The 22,146-nt window shown below is 34.9% G+C and overlaps 1 protein-coding gene and 1 long non-coding RNA gene across 2 annotated transcripts; both read right to left on the reverse strand.

The window, feature by feature from the left end:
* Positions 1-1,975: 1,975 nt before the first annotated feature.
* LOC107799737 (uncharacterized) lies at positions 1,976-6,231 on the reverse strand. Its single transcript, XR_001651195.2, has 4 exons — positions 5,126-6,231; positions 4,285-4,345; positions 2,423-2,491; positions 1,976-2,282 (listed from the first exon to the last, which is right to left on the reverse strand). It is a non-coding gene; the product is annotated as an uncharacterized LOC107799737 (long non-coding RNA).
* A 9,400-nt stretch (positions 6,232-15,631) lies between these two features.
* LOC107832723 (transmembrane emp24 domain-containing protein p24beta3) lies at positions 15,632-20,904 on the reverse strand. The gene is made up of 4 exons (XM_016660585.2): positions 20,550-20,904; positions 17,401-17,587; positions 16,977-17,084; positions 15,632-15,896 (listed from the first exon to the last, which is right to left on the reverse strand). The coding sequence occupies exons 1-4, from the start codon at positions 20,775-20,777 to the stop codon at positions 15,763-15,765; spliced, it is 657 nt and encodes a 218-aa protein (XP_016516071.1). The 5' UTR covers positions 20,778-20,904; the 3' UTR covers positions 15,632-15,762.
* Between the last annotated feature and the right edge of the window lie 1,242 nt (positions 20,905-22,146).

Genomic DNA, 22,146 nt, shown 5'->3' on the forward strand with positions numbered 1-22,146 from the left:
CTCTACCTCTGCAGGTAGGGGTAAGGTCTACGTACACACTATCTTCCCCATACCCCACCTGTGAAATTATACTAGGTATGTTATTGTTGTTGTTGTTAGTCAAGCTACAACCAGGGGACCCAGTAAAGATTCTGTGGCCCAATTATCCACACCAGTGAGGCAGTGACCACTTTTGAATCTCGAAAGGAAGGGGGTGACCCATTCTAAAAAGAGAAACGAGTGTCGGGTTGTTAGAGGGCGTCTAACAACGGAGAGGTAAATTGAGTTTCTTTTACTTTATTTTATCACAAAATTAAAAAATACAAAAATATTTTCAATTTATCTCATTATATATGTTTGTCTTTATTTTATTTACTAGTTCTCGAACACGTACGTTGCACGTGTATCCCATGTTAATTAGTATAAATTAACAAGAAAGCTAATAAGTTTTAGAATCTGCAATCATGTTTGTGCAATATTAACAATTATTATGTATATTGGATCTCTCAACCTTTTGAGGGAGAAAGGAATTCCATCCAGAGAATAGAAATGAACTGCTTAGTTGTTTTTCTTTTTTGGTGTAAAGATTGCCCTATAACTCCATACTTGACAGCATAAAAATCCATGTACTTTTTTTTATCATAGAATCTCTGTAAGTTTTTGTTTTAGGGGGATTCTTATCTTTTATTTTTTCTTGGAGTATGTATATTCTCACTTCTAACTGCACAATCTTTGTGCTGTTCTATTTATAAAATTGTAAGCATCCTAAAAAAAGAAGTAGATATTACTATAAACATTTACCATTAATGTATCACGTTATATAAATTTTTTATACAGTCAACAATTCAATTTATTTTTACACTAATCTTCTTCTGTTTGCAAAGTGTCCCGCTTATTTGTTAATATTACAAATCACCACCACTCAAAGTAGTAGTATAACACAAAAGGCAACCAATCATTTTACAACAAAAATATAGTAACAAAATCAAATAAGGATGCCAAAGATTGCAGCAATCTAAATTTCAGCTTTTGGACCACTACAAAATATACCAAAATGGAACATGAATCAGACACAATAACTAAAGAGAAGAATTCAAAAATTAAACCTAAAATATGTTGCAGAATGATATCCGACAAAACCAATGAATTTTCTGAGGAAAAGAAAAATTTTGATAGAACCAAGAGAAATGAATATACTGATTAGACAATTTGATGTGCATTTTTATAGTGAAATAAATCATTTATGCAAAAATATTACACTACTATTACCCTAGAAGATGAAAGAAACAAAACTGAAATATGAAAACTATATGACTTCCCATCAATAATAATCACAATAAATAAATAGAGTAGTTAATATATCATTTAAGATTGCAAAAACTAATGTTCCCACGTAATTCTATATTTATTGTATTTTCATGTTCATATGCATTGTATGTGACAAGATGTTTAGTAGATTAATAAATTTATTAAAATATACATTTATATTTTTGTACAAAAGTGTTATAGAAATAATGTTTGTTTGAAGGATATAATGGTCATTCAATTTTTGAGAGGTATTTTGGTAATTCAAGTTTTTACTTTGGGGCTTCTTACTTATAAGTATGATGATGATGATGTGTGTGGATTATACATATATCATACGTCTGCCAATTATTTTAAGTTTAAGTAATTAAATAGACCGCTATTTAAGTTAATTCAACAATAAAGAATTAGAGTTAAATGTGATTTTACATGATGCTGATTAACAAGCTCACACGTTACAGGGTAGAGATAAATCGAGTTCAATGTGATTTTACCTTTATTGTATTTAAACTAGATGCAGTCAAATTTGATCCTAAAAGATTAATATTTTCACGAAAACCAAACATGATGAGAATTCTTTTATACTCCCTCCCTTGATCAGAATTGTTTTATACTCCCTCTCTTTTAGACTAATTAGTATACATACCCGCGGAATGCGCAGATCATTTCAAAAGAAAAAAGAACGGAGAGATAATAAAAACAGATGTATATGAATCATGTGTGACATATTGCAGATTTTATATTCTTATTGTGATATTCTTACAGACTAACATTTTCTATGGTATACGTAATTGCTACTGTTTCGTTAGGAACCCTTTCTTCAAATAAATACAGTATTTAATACTCTAGGGACTAATATCACAATAAGGGGATGCATCACAAACTCGATGATTCTTGTGGACGTACTCCAAAATTGAGGGAACCTCTAGAAAGCGATATTGTTTATTGCCTTGCTTTCAAAGAGATTTGTGAAAGTAAATAATATTCCCATCTTATAGCTGCAAAGCCGTAATAGTACAAAAATAAATTCTAAAAAGTCCAGCATAAGAAATAAAAAAATAACTATGGAAGGAAATCAACTACAAAAGTAAATGCTTAAGAACCCACAAAGTGGATATTGATAATTAATTCCACATACCTGACAGCCACTAAAACTCAGCTTCCTATCAATATATTCACATATCACATTTGATTCAAATCTTATTTCCTGCGAATAACATAATCGAAAAAATCACACATCATTTGTTTTGAGGCTAAAAACCTGACATGCCATAACGTTTCTTTTGTTTTTGGCTTTTGACTACTCTGACAAGCTTGAATTAAACTACTAAAAACTAAAACCATCTTTTTATGAATATTTCTTTCAGTTTCTTAATAACAATAATTAGTTGCATGCACCTTAAATAACATGGCATAAGTAGAAACGAATAAAAAGAGAAAACAAATAAAAATGATGATAGATACTAAGAAATACTTTTAGATTTTCTTGTTGCGTGATTATCACATCAAAGAAAAAGAGCTGGTGAAACCTATAAATGTTCAGCATTTCTCAACCTAGCTATATTGTCTATGTATTTCCACCTGAGAAAGTTAGTTACTCCTACATGTTGGGATCAATGTTGCTGAAAAAATCTCCACTAAGAGGATTCAACTCATCAATCTGTTCAAGATAATATCTTTATCTACACTGAAATACTGTGCATAAAAAAAAGGCATCCCTGCATAAAAGAAATTCCGTTGACATTAAATAATCTATTTCAGGTGTTTGTAGATTGCTTTCCGTTTGCCTCTGCATAAGGTAGGTAGTTACAATTTACCACTAAACAAAAGGCCAGTAGAACAGTAACCGAAGAGAGAAAAGCCATTAGGACAGTAACCGAAGAGAGAAAAGCCATTAGGGGCACTCATTTCTTGTACCCGAAAAACTGATTCATAAGGAAGGGGATCTACAACAGGTAAGGAGTTTATGACCAGTTTTCATATAGATACTTTAATTCACATCGTTTTGGGCGATACCCTTCTTACTAAAAAAGATTTTGAGAGTCATATAACTAAAGGAAAGCATATAGCTGCAATTGAGATGTGGAGCAATAGAACATTCTACAGGAAATATAGTAATGGAAAGGGCTCAAGAAATGGTGTCGACAAACTACCCTCATCACAACAATAACGTAAGGCTTGAGTAAGAATGTGAAACTGTAAATCTGAATGTTGCGCATAAATTTATCCATGTACTATCGAGCGCCTATTAACTCTTTTTGATGATTATATGTTATTATGTCGTCTTTGTCACTATTCAATGGTTAGTAATATATGCCATATTCAGGGCCAAAGTAGCTTCAGTGGGTACTAAAAGAATCAATATTATCCCCTTAAGAGATGAAAATTTTCTGAATTGGATAAAACAACTGAGACGACATGTCTTCCAAAGAAGCACTTCTCTTTAAGTGTAAATTTGAGCAAATAACGTGTATATTTTAGTTATAATAACAAAGTGTACTTTAAGGATAATATGATAATAAGTATATAAAGAGATCTAAAATAAAGAATAGAAGAAACAACGAAACTTGAAAAATGAAGCAATAGCAGTATTATTTTACACTTACAAATATCCAATTCTTTACTCCAAATCACTTGCTTCATCCAACAATTTAACATTGTTGTGGTCCTAGTCTCCTAGGCCTTTGTAATTTGTAGTATTCTATTGAATGAAGTATCTAACAATTTAATGATTCAATGAAGTGAAACAAACGCCTCAGACTGAATAATTCATGGACAGGATTGGATGACAACATTATTTTTAAATTTATATCTTAAAAATATTCAATGGTTAATCTTTACTTCATATTTTTTTCAAAGTTATCTAACAATGAATTTACTGGTTGATCTTTAATATATAATCAACCTTATATCTCTTCAGTTGTTGGCTAATCAAATGTTGTTCATTGTTGAAGTATAGACTCAATGTACGAATTACAAGAAAATGGATAAAATATTTACCATGGCATAGTAATTTTCTTTCAATTGATTAGGTTTCAACTGAACTTTGTACGCAATAGGCCTGCATTAAGCATATAAAATTTCAAAAATTAGCCACAACACTGCAACAAAGAGTGATGTATTCTAAGTCGCAGGAACAAACCTTGAATAAAGCAATGTATTAAGGCAAGTATAATTTATATGAAGAGGTAAGAGGAGATGAAGAGGAAGATATTATTTTTTGGTAACGGATAGGAAAATAATTGCAAACACCTATGGTTCGGCTTCATCCCTCTTGCCTTACCTTCAAGAGGATGAGATCCAACAATATCGCTCTTAACACCCTGAAGCCCAAAGTGAAACGCATCGTTCCTCACTCTCTCGATTTCGTGTTGATAACCTTTGAGTTTGGTGACCAACATATTCAAAACTCGTAGCGTCGATATTTTGAATTCGCTATAATCGTTAGCCTCAGTAATTCCCACAAGTAGCTCAAAATATGATATAAATCAAGTGCACATTCAGAAAGCCCAAAAAAAAAAAACTTCCCGAAGCTGAACTATAATATGATCAGAATGCCATAAAAGCTCACATGCAGCTCCAAGAGAATGCCATATCAATAGGGTCAAATAACTTTGTGCTCCTTGAAAAAGAAACAGAGATTTTAAGAATAAGTTTTTGTAAGCAATTTAGTATAAAATTAATAGTAAAAAGCACGTTTGTATAAATCCACTATATTAAATGTAGTTCCGGATGCTTGAGCTCTAAGATACTAAAATCAAACCTGCAAAAGTCTTCAATTAAAAAGCGCTAGTAATCTGCCAAAGTATCATTAACAAAAAAAAAGGGAAAAGGCAGTTACCTTTAGTTTACTTCTTCATGGAAAAGCATCCGTTATGGCAGCGTCGAAGTCCATTTCTCTATTTTTTTTTAGTTTTTACTCTATGTCAAAGAAGAACCAAATTTGAAATATTAGAGATTAGCTTGGCCTAATTGCTGATTAATTTTTGTCATATTACAAAAAAATAAGAGAAAAGCTAGACGTGTCAAAGAAATGAATTATTACTTGCAATAATCATAGTGAACTGCACTATGAGTCAAAATACAATTTTAAAGTTCAAGATCAGTTTTAAGATATGCATTCGCGAGAAGAACTCTATTTAAAACATGTTTTACATTATGTACTTATTCAAATATCATTCGGTGAATGAGTCAGGCATATCATCAAACATCTTGGGTGCATAGTCCACTTTAATGATTATCATAAAGACTACTCAATAAACACACGATTAAAAGAAAGAGGGAGAGAAAGTAGAGAACTTGACTGAAAAAATAGGTGCATTTTCGTTCATCTTCCGCTTTCTCTTCTGAATATAAGAGATTGTCACACAAGCAGTTGTGCAGATCATCCATCCTCATCTTTCCTTGTTTGTCTCTTCCTTTTTGGAACTGGATCTACTGATAAAGTTATTCTTACAGGAACAAATAACAATAGAGCACAAATTAAGAGACCTAATCTTACAGCAGCAATTTTGATACCTTGCAATTAGGTACGTTCACTCAAGAAATTATTCAAAACAATCGAAAACTAACACCCAAGAAATTACCAACAAAAGAAGTTCAAGTTTTGCATATCATCAAACATCTTGGATGCGTAGTCCACTTCAATGGGAATTTAGAAATTACTAACAGAAAAAGTTCATGTTTGGCATGTAAAGCAGACTACTTTGAGAATTTAGAGAGGAAATGAAGTGCTCCACAAATAGGAAATTCCGTTATACTTTGAAATCCTAATAGAAAGATATGTTGGTAGAATGGTTAGAATTATATAAAAAGTTCTGAAAATGTTACAACTGCAAAAATAACTGCACAACTGATAATGGATCGATGTTTCCGATATTGAGTCCACGTTCCCAGAGATTCTCCCTTAAATTTCCTGACGGTTCCACCGGCTTTGTACAGTTTCTGTTTACCACATCTCCGCCACAATGCACAAGAAAGGTTGTATGTATATATTATTAATTAAATCAAATATTTAATTTAATTATTTTAAATAAAATGTGCTCTATGAAGACCAATAATTAAATATTAATTTTTTAGTTTTATTTTTGCGTAAAAAGTACAATCACTTACCAAAAAATGTGGTTTTTATTTTGCAAGGGTTACGACACCACTACTTACAAACTGTTAAATTTTAAACATTAACTAATGTAACCAATTATTACTCCTAATAATTATTTTTTGTCCTAAAACTAACACATGTCATTTTCTTATTCCGCCACAATTGTCACAATTCTATGTCAAACTTTCTTCCTTTTAATAATATATAAATTTAGTGTATGTTCTCTTTTATCTGCTAACCAACTAGGTTTGTGAGGATATTTTCCTATATGAAGTATTCTTTAACAAGAGGAAGTTGCTCAGATTATCATCACCCCCATTTATAACTTTAAGGTTGTTTGAGTAACCAAAGGAGCAATAACTTCAACAAAGGGGAGGACAATTTTTTTCTTTTTTAAAAACGTATTCTTTAATCTTACCATGACTTGACACTGAAAAAGAATAATCCCCAGTCCTATTCTATGTTATGTGAAATATTTAATTAGAACATAGTTTTAAATTTTTTTTACCCATTTATACATTATAAAATTAATTACTCTTATTATAAAGGTTATCACTTAATTATATTTCATATACATAATTTTCAGTTATATACAAATTAATGATAAATGAGTATCCCTTAATAATATGGCGTTTAATTGCTAATAACCGCTACATACACCTATTAGCTACCCCCTCCTCACGTCTATCATCCAACCCACATTCCCTCACGTCTGTCAGTCATCCTCCCCCCCCCCCCCCCCTCGTAATCACCTCACATATTTTCTTTCCCTTTAGCTCCATTTCTTCGAAGCTATGTGTTATTGCAAATAATTAAAAATATTCTTTGGAGCTTATATCTCAATTTTGGTTAGATTTTCAGATTGTAACTCGAAGAAGAATACATGACATGCAAAATACTTACTAATGACATAAAAAATGTTGAAATTGTCAAAAGTCCCACATCGGTGGATGACAATTTTGAATGGGAATTTCACCCTATAAAAGGAGGCCTAATGTTTAGGATTTAAGAACACCTCTCATTTGCCTTTTTATCTTCTTAAGGCATTTGTATCTTCTCTCTTTAGTATTATTTCACTTGTAATTTTGGAGTGGAATAAAATATTGATTGTGTCCGAGGAAGTAGGCAAAATTGGCCGAACCTCGTAAATTCTGGTGTTCTTTTATTGTTGTCTTATTGTCTTATTTATTATTTAGTGGTTGTCATAATTTTTGGTATAGTAGTTGTGACTTATTCACACTATATACATTTGGCTTCCGCAACAATTGGTATCAGAGCCAAGGTACTGTCTAAGTATGCTCTGTGGTTGCAGCATAGTCTGATCTTCCACATCAGAAAAGATCTATCTTGGTAACTGAGTCAAGGTTCTGTCTGAGTATGCTCTGTGGTAGCAGCTTAGTCTGATCTTCCACACCAGAAAGGAAATAATCTTGATTTGTGTCGTCAGCTACTAAATAATATTTGTGTCAAAATGGAAGACAATAAACAAGAAGAATCTACATCAAGTGTCAATAATACGTCATTGTCGGCATCTTCGCTTATGATAAGAATTGTGTCAAATGCGAAATTTGCGGTAGAAATTTTTGACGGGTCAGGATATTTTGGGATGTGGCAAGGCGAGGTTCTAGATGTTCTTTTTCAACAAGGGCTAGATCTTGCCATTGAAGAAAAGAAGCCAGATGTTATTGGAGAAGAAGATTGGAAAATTATCAATCGTGTTGCTTGCGGTACCATACGATCCTACCTTGCTAGAGAGCAGAAATATCCATACACAAAGAAAACTTCTGCAAGTAAATTATGGAAAGCACTGGAGGATAAATTTTTGAAGAAATACAGTCAAAATAAATTGTACATGAAGAAGAGACTGTTTCGCTTCACCTATGTTCCTGGTACCACAATGAATGAACATATCACCAGTTTCAATAAGTTGGTCACAGATTTGCAAAATATGGATGCAACTTTTGATGATGGTGACTTGGCCTTGATGTTGTTGGGGTCACTTCCTAATGAGTACGAGCACCTTGAAACTACTCTACTCCATGGAAATGATGAAATTTCTCTCAGAGAAGTTTGTTCGGCTTTGTACAGCTATGAACAAAGAAAGGGAGAAAAACAGATGGGCGGAGAAGGAGAAGCACTAATTGTGAGAGGTCATCCTCAAAATCAAACGAGGACTAAGAAGGGAAGATCCAAGTCGAGATCTAGACCCAGCAAAGATGAATGTGCCTTTTGTCGAGAAAAGGGGCACTGGAAGAAAGACTGTCCGATGTTGAAGAATAAGGCTAGACATAACAATGGAAAGGCCATTATGGATTCAAATGTAGCTGATTGTGATGATTCAGACTTCTCATTAGTTACAACAGAGTTATCAACATCATCAGACATATGGTTAATGGACTCGGCTTGTAGCTATCATATGTGTCCCAACAAGGACTGGTTCGTAAATTTTCAAGAAGGAGAATATGGAGTCATCCACACAGCGGATAACAGCCCTCTTACCTCATATGGCATTGGTTCAATAAGATTAAGAAGCCATGATGGAATGATCAGAACATTAACAGATGTTCGATATGTACCGGGTTTGAAGAAGAATCTCATCTCTGTGGGAGCCCTAGAATCAAAAGGGTTTAAAATCATTGCAGAAAATGGAGTGATGAGAATATGCTTCGGTGCAGTAGTAGTAATGAAGGCCAATCGGAAGAACAATAACATGTACCGCTATCGTGGTAGTACAGTTATTGGGACAGCGACAGTGACATCCAGTGATGACAAAGAGGCAGAAGCAACTAGGCTATGGCACATGCGCTTGGGACATGCTGGAGGGAAATTCTTGAAAGCTCTATCTAATCAAGGATTGTTAAAAGGCGTAAAGACTTGCAACTTGGAGTTTTGCGAGCATTGTGTCAAAGGGAAACAGACAAGGGTTAAATTTGGTACAGCGATCCATAATACTAAAGGCATTTTGAATTATGTACACTCTGATATTTGGGGTTCTTCCAAAACACCTTCATTGGGTGGGAAGCACTATTTTGTAACCTTTGTTGATAATTTTTCCCGAAGAGTGTGGGTGTATACAATGAAGAGAAAAGATGAAGTGTTGGGAATTTTTCAAATGGAAGACGATGGTGGAGAATCAAACAGGCAGGAGGATCAAGTGTATTCGCACAGACAATGGAGGTGAATACAAAAATGATCATTTCAATAAGGTCTGTGAAAATGATGGCATCGTCCGATACTTTAGTGTCAGACATACACCACAACAGAATGGAGTGGCAGAACGTATGAACCGGACTTTACTGGAGAAGGTACGGTGTATGTTGTCCAATGCTGGCTTGGGCAAAGAATTTTGGGCTGAGGCAATTACATATGCATGCCACCTCATTAATCGTCTGCCATCTGCTGCTATTGATGGCAAGACACCATTTGAAAAATGGTATGGAAAACCTGCTGTAGATTATGACTCTTTGCACGTGTTTGGCTCAATTGCATACTATCATGTGAAAGAGGCAAAATTGGATCCGAGAGCAAAGAAGGCTATATTTATGGGGATTACTTCTGGAGTCAAAGGATACCGCTTATGGTGTCCAGAGACAAGGAATATTATATTCAGCAGAGATGTTACCTTTGATGAATCTGCCATAACAGATAAGGTGACAGTTGAAGATGTCAAACAAATTAGTGGTGCATCAAAGCAAGTGGAGTTTGAGGGAAAATTTATTTTTCCTACACAAGAAGATGAGGAGGAAACTCATGAAGATTACCCTCTGGAAGAAGAGCCAGTAGAGAGGGAGATTCCAACTCAGGAACCTCGACAACAACTTGAATCAATAGCCATCAGCAGGCCAAAAAGGACAATAACGAAACCTATTCGTCTCATAGAGACGGTTGCTTGCGCAACCTCAATTGTAGCTGATGGTGTTCCTACCACTTATAAAGACGCAATCCAAAGTTCAGAAGAAGATAAGTGGAGGATTGCCATGAATGAAGAAATGCAGTCCTTTCATCAGAATCATACATGAAAATTAGCCAATCTCCCAAAGGAAAAGAAAATAATTGGGTGCAAATGGGTATTTGCAAAGAAAGAAGGATTTTCTAACCAAGAAGATGTTCGCTACAAAGCAAGATTGGTGGCCAAAGGATATGCTCAGAAGGAGGGAATTGATTATAATGAAGTATTTTCTCCAGTTGTAAAATATTCCTCCATTAGAATTATGTTGGCTTTGGTAGCACAGTTAGATTTGGAACTAATTCAGATGGATGTAAAAACTGCGTTTTTATATGGAAACTTGGAGGAGAAAATCTACATGAATCAGCCAGAAGGATTCAAAGTTGCTGGAAAAGAAAATATGGTATGCAAACTTGAAACATCGTTGTACGGATTGAAACAATCTTCTAGACAATGGTACAAGCGATTTGACAAGTTTATGTTGTGGCAAGGGTACAAGAGAAGCAAATACGATCATTGTGTGTATTTGCGCAAACTTAATGATGGTTCCTTTGTATATCTTCTCCTATATGTTGATGATATGTTGATAACTTCCAAGAATTCGGAAGAAATTGATAAGTTGAAGATTCAACTGAAGGAGGAGTTCGAGATGAAGGATCTGGGTGAGGCAAAGAAAATTCTTGGCATGGAGATAATAAGAGATAGACGTTCAAAGAAACTCTGTTTATCTCAGAAAGAATATTTGAAGAGAGTACTACAACGTTTTGGCATAGATAAGAAGACTAAGTCAATTAGTACGCCACTTGCTCCCCATTTTAAGCTAAGTACTACTATGTCGCCAAAGGATGAAACTGAACAAGAGTATATGTCAAGGGTACCATACGCAAATGATGTTGGTAGCTTGATGTATACAATGGTTTGTACGAGACCTGACATTTCACAAGCTGTTGGAGTTATTAGCAGATATATGCATAATCCAGGAAAGGAGCATTGGCAAGCTGTGAAATGGATTCTACGGTATATTCATAGTACTGTAGATGTTGGGTTAGTTTTTGAGCAGGGAGGCAATCGGTCTGTAGTTGGATATTGTGACTCAGATTTTGCGGGTGATCTGGACAAACGAAGGTCAACTACTGGTTATGTGTTTACTTTTGCAAAGGCACCAGTTAGTTGGAAGTCTACTTTGCAGTCAACAGTTGCTTTGTCTACAACAGAGGCATAGTACATGGTTATTACAGAGGCTGTGAAGGAGGCAATTTGGCTTCAAGAGTTGCTAAAGGAGCTTGGTATTGAACAAAAAAATATTATAATTTTTTGTGATAGTCAAAGTGCTATTCAATTAGCAAAGAACCAAGTTTATCATGCAAGGACGAAGCACATTGATGTTCGGTATCATTTCGTACGAGAAATCATAGAAGAAGGTGGAGTCACGGTGAAGAAAATTCATACTACGGAGAACCCTGCTGATATGCTGACAAAGGTGGTGACTGCGGTCAAGTTTCAACATTATTTGGATTTGATCAACATTGTTGAACACAAAAGATTGAAGATGAAGACACAACCAAAATTTGTTATTGAGAGAAAATTGAAGATGTGGAATTTTGCCAAGGTGGAGATTTGTTGAAATTGTCAAAAGTCCCACATCGGTGGATAACAATTTTGAATGGGAATTTTACCCTATAAAAGGAGGCCTAATGTTTAGGATTTAAGAACACCTCTCATTTGCCCTTTTATCTTCTTAAGGCATTTGTATCTTCTCTCTTTAGTATTATTTCACTTGTAATTTTGGAGTGGAATAAAATATTGATTGTGTCCGAGGAAGTAGGCAAAATTGGCCGAACCTCGTAAATTCTGGTGTTCTTTTATTGTTGTCTTATTGTCTTGTTTATTATTTAATGGTTGTCATAATTTTTGGTATAGTAATTGTGACTCATTCACACTATATACATTTGGCTTCCGCAATAAAAAAATACATATAACTTACATAACTGTATTAAAATTGTGCATGACTACACGTTTAAAGATGTATCAAATTGTATGAAAGTTATATGATTGTTGTATGAAAATTATACGAGGTTTTATGAAAATTATATAAAAGTTGAATGATTTTGTATGAAGACATGCAACTTGTATTTGGCAATAAGTTCACTTTGGAAGATGTATAAAATTTATATGGATGTTATATGAAACGTGTAGGAAAGTTATATACTGTATGATAAATTCTTTTTTCCTGCAAGATTCGATTTTGCTTGTTGCTTTTGAATTTATTTATGTTGCAATATTTCGAAACAATATCAAATTTTCTTTTCGATGCTCGCATCAAATTGATTGTTATTTCTGAATATTTTTACGTTCAAGTTTAAGGCTTTGGAGATGAAGCATGATTTCCATTGTCGCCATTGAAGATAAATATTGAAGTTAATTCTCTATTATTTTGTGATCGGCGTTTGAAATTGTATCAGAAATACTCGTGATTTGTAGCTGGTTAATTGTGTATATGTTTTCAGATAATGTTTGCTTTTTTCAATTAGCAAATTATCTATCGTCAAATTTTGAAGTTGCATGTTGATCGTCAATGCCAGATTTCATATAGCTATGGGTAAATCCCGTAGAAACTAAAATCCCTAATCATTAGTACAAATCATGATATATTTAGTGAGCATTTGGACATAAGAATTTAAATTCAAAAAAAAAAAGTGACACTAATATTATTTTGGGTTGTTTTGAAGTTTTGTGAGTGATTTGAGTGAAAATTTTGAAAAACAGCTTTTTAGAATTTTTTAAATTTTCGAAAAATTCCAAAATTCATCTTCAAGTGAAAATTAAAAATTCTATGGCCAAACACTGATTTCAGAAATAATAATTTTTTTTATGAAATCCTCTTTGTATATACAAATAGTAAAAAAATCAATTCACTTTTGGTAAATAGCAAAATATAGTTAAATCGGGTAAATACTTGTCGAGGATGTTTGGGAGCAGCTCAAACAAAGAAGAGTCTATTGATATATTCTTATTAAATTTAAGCTAACGTTTGGCCATAGATTTTCAAATTTGTTCTAAAAAATTTGATTTGGGTGAAGTTTGGTTTGAAGATGAAAATGTGTTTGGACATCAGTTTTCAAAATATATTTCCCAAATTTATTTTGGAAAAACATGAAACATGACTTATACCCACAAGTTCTAAAAACTATCACAAATACCCAATACTACCATTATCAATAACATTCATTATATTATTGCAAACCATAGTCCTGAACATAAATAAATTTGATACAAAATTATCATTTTTATAATGAACTACATGATACACTATCAGGTGACCGAGAAGACGAAGCAACATTGTTACAAAATAATAAATGATGAGTTCTTTTATAAAATACAAAAGTTTAGGATAATTTTTAAAAAATGTAATAGTGATATTTTGGCCCAAACTAGCTATTGAGCTAGTTTTGGGATTTGAGATTTTGCCAAAATTAGACAAAATCTATGGTCAAACATGTGTTTGCCAAATAAAACCCAAATATATTTTGGCAAAATCTATGACCAAACGGATCGCAAGGAGCTTTTTCGGTAAATTTATCAAAATTCCACCATTTCATCTCTAAAAATTTAAACCCAACTTATTAGGACCCCTGCCCGGAGTTTAGCAAAACCACGAAATACTTTTTCCGGCGACTGCTCATGCCTATTAAATTCTCCGGCAAGCTTCTCATCTTCATTTCAATGGATAAAATTCAGGAAGCAAGATTCATTCATCAAACATTATCAAAGAATTAACACAAGCACATCATTCATATTTTGTCACCATTTCCTATGGAAGGATAAGCATAGAGAAGATCTCTTCTATATACAGTCACAACTTGGTTGAAGTTTATAAAAAGAGAACTTTTTTCAGAAACAATAATTTCTTGCAATTAATAATATGATCTCTGCGTTCTAACCCCACTGAAACTTGACTCTGATGCCATTATTTCATTTCAATCTAGCATCTTCTGTGGTCCTGGCTTTTTGGAGAAAGAAAAGAAAAGGATGTTGCCGCCGAACAAAATTCGCCGGAAAAGTGGGAGGAAGTGAGGACCTAGATGTGAATTTTCTTGGTACTAGTATAAAAGTGTTGTGGAAAGACAATAAAGTCCTCAGTTACAAAAAATGAACTTTTTTTGATTAAGTCAAATATACATTATTTTAAATGAGTGGGGGTAAGAATGGAGTATATTTTTTCATTTTTTTTTTTCACCTTTATAAAAGTAATGAGCTTTTATAACAAGTGAGTTCAACAAACTATGTCAATAAAAATCAGTTTAGGGAAAGAGAACATAGAAATTAAAAATGAAAGTGTGTCATCATCAAACAAAAATTAGAATTGACTAGGTAATTCTTATATCCAATACCACACCTCAACATTTTCCACTAATACAATTTTGGGAGGGGAAAAATTGAATGCCCTCAAGAGGCTTATAAAATGTGCATCACCATTGAAGGTGCCCAAAGGAAAAGATGTCGACAAGTCAGCTAAATTTACCAGCATGTTTAACTATTCAAGTATACACACTAGCAAGTCAATAGTCCGTCGCAATTAGGAGTTAGCAAATGGGCGGGTCGGGTTGGATATGGTTCGGATCAAAAACGGATAATGAAAAAATATTCGACCTGACCCATATTTAATACGGATAAAAAAACGGGTTAACCCCATATTTAATACGGATAAAAAAACGGGTTAACCAACGGATAATATGGGTAACCATATTATCCATGGCTTCATGAATATGATCACTTTTGGAAGAATTCCTAGTCGCCCAAACTTGAGAAACCCCCAATTTAAGGCTTTGCAGATGTAAAAGTTAAACCTATTAGTTATCCATTGGTTACCCGTTGGTTATCCATTTTCTAAATGGATAATATGATCCTTATTCATATTTGACCAATTTTTAAAAAGTTCATTATCCAACCCATTTTTTAGTGGATAATATGGGTGATTAACTGTTTTCTTTTAACCAATCAACCACCCTATCCATTGAACAATTCAATAGCTACCACTTTTTCCAATATTTTCCCGTGTTAAGTGTCGTACTAGGCCTGCCTTCAGATTTTTTATTCGATAATACCTAAACATGAAGGATTTTAAAAAATCCGGAACAGGAGAAAAAGACTATCCATTCGTCAAGTAATACCGCACAACTTTTACAAGTTACCGTGACAGCAGCATCGTCTTATAAATAACCAATGTTGTGAATCCATCTGAAGTACTTCTAAACGAACCATATCCATCATTCACAGAAATTTAAACCTGCTTTTGAGAATGGATCAAATCCTTTCAAATAATAACTTAAGAAAAGATGCTACAGAGGGATGCCCTTCCCTCAACTGACCAAAACAACTCAAGTTCCTGTAGAACAGAGGTGAAAAAACACTATGCTACAACCTAAATTTGTCAAACCCGGTTATAGCCAACTGACTTGCTAAACAGTTGTCGGATATACACAACCTGAAGCCCACTAGCCAATATAAGCAGCAGATATTCTCCAATTGTGTAAAATATAACACGCTTCCTTGTGCTCTCATTAGCTGTACCAGATGAACACACACATCAGATAAGCGGTAGATCACATGATGAACGAACTCTATCATTCAAGATTAACCCCATGGGCAAAGATCAAACGTAAACAGGAAGAAAGAAGCCAATGGAGATTTTACATCCATCATCATAAAGAAGTGAATATAGGTCCAGAAACATTGGTAAGGTTCAGAAGAAAGCATACTCATAACACCCACCAAACGAAATATTTGAATTTTTTGTTTTCTTTTATTGGCCATTTTGTTTATATAAGAGAACTTCACTTAACTATTTCCAGACAAGGTGCTTAATAAATTTTAAACCTCAACTTTACTCATCTTTTTACCATATCATAAGAAGGGAAGATACATAAGAAAGAGCACAACATACTTTGGAATTAGAAAAATGACACCCCTAGAGCATGGGCGTATGTAGTGTGTTACTGATGGGTTCAATTGAACCCATACATTTCGACACGGAGTAAAAATTTATATGTAAAAATTGATTAAAACTGCATAAATAGTAGATATGAACCCATAACTTTAAAAATATAATGGGTTCAACATTAAAAATCTTAAAAGTTGAACACATAGGATTTAAATCCTGGATCCACCTCTGTCCTAGAGTGCGAAGACTTACCTTAAACGCAATAGCATTCAAAAGATATTAACCTGTCTAAATAACACCATTTTATCTAAAAGTCTGCATGAATTAACACCTTGCAATATTTTAATGAAGCCTAGAGTAAGCTACAATTGGAGTGACATCAGTCATCTGATATTGCCTTTTTGTCTTCAGAAAATGCTATGCCATCACTAGGAAATACATTGTTGTTAAGTCACCACAGGGCCCATTTTTGCAGCACCATTTTCAGAAGTAGCATTAATTGGTTCAAATATAAAATAGACAGTTGCCTACTGCTGGCAGCCATCAATCCAGGTTCTATAAGCTAGTCGGTCTCAATGCCGTCAAAGCATTTACCACACAAATGACATTCGGCACACTAGGAGAAAGGAAAATCAATCAAGTTTATATCCATTTCTAATAAAAGAGCAATAAAGTCCTTATCAAAAAAAAGAATGAAGTCTTACTATGACGATGACGAGCATCACGTGCTCTTAGGTACTTCTGCTCTGAAGTAACTGACTCCAATGCCTCTCTTAGTTCAGCAATTTTGACATTAATGGGGTCCAAATGTTCTGCACAAAGGTTAGTCAATGTTAAATGAGAAAAAAAAAGGGACGTGAATAAAATATAACAGTCTGCAGCTAATCCTAGCAATGCATAAAGAACATATCAGTCAAAAAACATAATACATAATATCCCACTATCCCAGCAATACATATAAGAACATATCAGTCAATTAACATAATGCATAACAGCCTCCACAGCTACTGAAATACCATAAAGAATATATCAGTCTCTTGTCACCAATGGAACCAAATTTGTGTAAAAGCAGAAATTAAATTTCTAAAATATTAATGATAAAACAATAACATGGCAAATAAGACCAACCATCTTTAGCAAGGTCATGCTCATTGGGGATGTGTCCAATATGTATGTAGAAAGAGACAGTTTCTGGTGTTGAATAAGGATTCTTAAAACAGAACTTGTACATCCCACTCCGAGGGGCCTTGAACTCAAATTTATCCCCAGATGTTCCCTTCATTGTGTGTACAATATTTTCCCCGGGCGCTGTCACCTGCATGAGTAACAAGAATTAACAAGAAAGATTCGTGATCTCGTTTTCATTAAGAGGTTGCGGAGAAAGTAAACAAATAAGAACATCTTAACAATGAGGTAATAAGCTCCCATTAGTAGTCACATCAAGTGCAGACATGGCTAAGAGGTGGAAGCTGTCTGTTACTGTATAATAATTTTTTTGACATTAACATGTGCTGGATTCCCATGACTCGTCATCACCACCAAACAAAGACTAACTTCTGGTCCTGGAGCATCTTTCTTATACTTTACCCAAAGGCTCAAATAAAGGGGAAAAAATAAAATAAATTTGTACTTCAAGAATAATTACTTAAACCCAAACAATCATTACTAAAAAATTTGAGAAAATTTATAATTAGAAAAAATGTTTACTGTTTACTAATACGGCCCATGGGATGAGGCGCGCAGCTTAGTCCCTTGATGCAGCGCCATCTAAGCAAGCTAGGCTCATAGCCTCTTTTGCACCTAACCTCTGGGCTTAAGTGTGCCTTGAGCAAGCTTATGACAACAGTACTTCAGTGATAGGGCTGATTGATTGGAACAGGGGATTACATGTGAGTTTGCAAAGAGAAGAATAATGATTATTTGTGCATGTTGAAGAGGCTACAAGGGGAGGAAAGAGGAGAAAAAAAATATCAGGTAGAGGGAAGCAAAGGTTGTATAGTTGGAGGATAGTTGAGAAATCATGTCTGGTATTTGAAAAAGAGATTTCAGGTTTATGAATAAAATTTCTTATGACAATGAATCTGGTCAAGCACCAGAACAAAAAAGGTAAGGGCTTTTATAAAAGAAAATAAGATATCTCCGAGACAAATGAGGTTCAGCCAATTCAAATGAAAGCGGAGTACAGTGCTATGAAGCAAGCAGGGGCGGATTTATAGGCAAAAATATGGGGCACGTGAACCCATGGTCTCTCCGCAAAATTAGACATTTTATGGCCGTAGTAAATAGGAGAGAAAATCGAATTAAATTCTTCGTTTTTTACAAAAACTTTACAATTTTTTTTTTTTTTTTTTACATATTTTCTAAAATTGGTATAATATTAACTGTTGGCACCCATGCTTCAAGAAGGTTGAATGGTGCACTTGGTTGAAGGTTAAGTTAATTACTAAGAGGAATAGGGATCAATTCCCACTTAATACATTTTTTCCTCCTTTTTTTTTTAGTAGTGCATCCATGTACTAGAAATCCTAGATCCGCCTCTGGCAGGCTCTAGTAAAATTTCTCAAAACTGTATGGACTACTCAAACCCCCAGTTGAGCAATACCAAGTCTGGCGTAAAATCCTCAATAAATAGTGATCCATAAATTAGTGGTTCAGCAACGGATGGCTCCAAAGATGATGAATGAAACAATGCATGTAAGATGAGCATGATAAAGGGTATGTCTACACCAGCGAAGGCGAGAGTCAAAAGGCAATGGCTGGTTCCTTAAGAATAGGATATATACAGATTGAAAGAGCTAATCCAAGAGCTTGTCTAATTCTCTGAAGCTTGACTTTGTCTGGCCTCTAGGACCAAACAATGAGATAGTATGACTCATAATTAGACATACATTCGTTGGTCAGCCAAAGATGCTATCAAGCTAGCCGGAGGTATGAAGTATGAACATAGTTAGGAGAGTAGAAATTTGGAAATCACGAAACATTAATGAGCCCCAACTTGTATCGGATTGAGGCTTAGTTGTTGTTGTTGTATAATACTTTAGTGAGGGAAGACAATCAGTGGCGAAGCTAGGAATTTTCCCGAGGGTATTCAAATTTGAAAGAAGTGAAAAGAAATTCCCGACAAAGGGTGTTCAATATGTGTTATATACCTCTAAAACGTAATATTTTACCTACATACACAGTGCAATTTTTCGACGAAGGGTGGTTTGACCACCCTTGCGACCATGTGGCTTCGCCACTGAAGACAATAAGGCAAATCATTTAGTATTGGAGTGAAATTAACCTCAACAGATTTGGAATTGAGGCATAGTTGACTGATTGATTTTCACTATTTCATTTAAGTTAAAATGGCCGAAATTGCTGGTATTGTGGGATGATTAGCAGGTGCAAATAATAAGCAGCCAAAAGTGAGGCTAATATCTAAACAAAAAGCAAGTGATGGCAGTAAGCAGCAGAATATACAGTCTTAAAACAAAAAGCAAGTGATGGCAGTAAGTAGCAGAATGTCCAGTCATTGAAGCAAAACATTCAAACCAACTCAAGGATCCTAAAACATAATACTAGGAAGAAGTGAATAAGCAATTTTCCTCCCTTCAGTGTAAAGTCAAAATTCCTGCTCTATGCTTTGAGAATTTCAGAAAACTAAACACTTGAATCTTGATTACTGCAAAATAATTAATAGAGAAAACTATTCTCTTTCACGGAGGGACATACGTAGTGTACAAGTTATGGGTTCATTCAAGTCTAGTATGTAAAAAACAAATCACTAAATAAGTAGAAATAATAGATTTTGAACACAGTAAATTAAATAGGTTATAATAGAATTTCGAACTCGAACCCATAAAGTTCAAATCTTGGATCCGCCGCTGCCTTCACCGAGGTTCACTTCACTTAAAGATAATTCAATATTTACCTTAATTTACATTTAAAAAAGAAAAAGAAAAAGAAAAAAGAGGAAACCTTTACAGTCTATCTGAATTTCAACAACAATTCATCTTTAGATAAACAAATTTCAACAGCAATTTTATATACAGTATAAACGTTTTCCTGTGAAGAATTATACATGCAACAGCTCTAATAATTGTTATCTATCAAATCTATAAAAAATCTCAAAAGAGCTAAATCTAAAAAAAAATCAACTAAGTGAAAAGCAAGTGGATCCGATAACGATAACGTGTAATCAATCTCAAAAACAGTTCACAAGTAATGGCGTATAGTCGATATTGAGAAAAAATAAATACACAATTAAGCTAAAAGGGGAAAAAAAGAAGACATACGACGAAATCGATGCCGGGATGATCGGAGCTCCAAAAGATGTCATGATCAACGACGACGAAGTTTCCAGAAATTGTGTCATTTTCATAGAGAACGTACTCGTACACGCATTCCTCGTCGTTTACCGTTACAGATAACGCCGTTAGGTCGTTCACGAAACTGAATAGCAGAATTGCCACCAAAGCGAAGACCTTTGACCGCCTGATTCCGTCTCCGGTTGTTGTTTCCATCTCCGGCCCCGACGACGACTTAAGCTCTTTTAGGATTGTGAAAATTCGTTTTCGGAGATTTTGGGGCAGATTTTGTAATTGTAAGATACAGAAGTGACGTGCGGGTGTCTAATTTTACACTACCATCGAACCCGACATCGTTTTCTTTGGATGGATTTTTTGTTTATTTATTTTTTCTCTTTTATTTCACGAGAAAAGGCTAAGAGGGGGTAAAGGGGTAAGAGAGCTAAGGGAGCTATTAGGGTGACAGTGGGGTCTTGGAACATAGAAACTTTGACTGAAAAATTTGTAGAGTTAGCGAAGATTCTCGAGAAAAGAAAGATTAATATAACTTGTGTACAGGAGACTCGGTGGGTAGGAGATAAGGCGTGGGATGTTGGCAGTTTCAAACTTTGGTATTCTGGAAGGGTGGGGGAGGAACGGGGTACGTATCTTGATTGATAAGGACTTTCTGAACTAGTGGTGGAGGTTAGGAGGGTGAACGACAGGCTGATGACTATTAAGCTAGTTATTGGAGATTTTACTTTGAACATAATCAGTACGTACGCACCCCAAGCAGGCTTGGATGAGGAAGTCAAGAGGCGATTATGGGATGATTTGGATGAGATGGTGCGTGGTATCCCGCATACCGAGAAGCTTTTCATAGGAGGAGATTTCAACGACCACATTGGAGCGACGTCTGGGGGGGGGTATGATGATGTGCATGATGGCTTTGGTTTTGGAGATAGAAACGGAGGAGGAACGTCTCTGCTGGACTTTGCTAGAGTATTTGATTTGGTGATAGCAAACTCGAGTTTTCCAAAGAAGATGGAGCACTTGATCACCTTCCGGAGTTCGGTGGACGAGACTCATATTGATTATTTACGGTGCAGGAAGTCCGATAGAGGTCTTTGCACGGATTGCAAGGTCATCCCGAGTGAGAACCTCTCGACCCTTCATAGGCTCTTGGTCATGGACCTTGAGATCACGAGGAAGAGGAGGAATAGGGCGATGTATAGCCAACATAGGATAAAGTGGGGAGCCTTGACGGAAACTAAAGCGCAGGAGTTAGGGGTCAAGCTGGTAACTATTGGGGCTTGGAGGAGTAGTGGGGACGCAAACGCTATGTGGACCACGACCGCAGTGTAATAGGGAAGCCGCGAGAGAGGTATTAGGGGTCTCAAAGGGTTACTCTGGTGGTCACAAGGAAGACTGGTGGTGGAATGGAGATGTGCAAGGAAAAGTAAAAACCAAGAAAGCAGCGTATCTTACGCTAGTGGAAAGTGTAGACGAGGAGGAGAAGAGGGCGAATATAGAGCATTATAAGTTGGCTAAGAAAGAGGCAAAGCTAGCAGTTACGGCTGCCAAGATTGCAGCTTTTAGTCGTTTG

This window comes from Nicotiana tabacum, chromosome 14 (genome assembly GCF_000715075.1).
Source record: "Nicotiana tabacum cultivar K326 chromosome 14, ASM71507v2, whole genome shotgun sequence".
Taxonomy (NCBI): Eukaryota; Viridiplantae; Streptophyta; class Magnoliopsida; order Solanales; family Solanaceae; genus Nicotiana; species Nicotiana tabacum.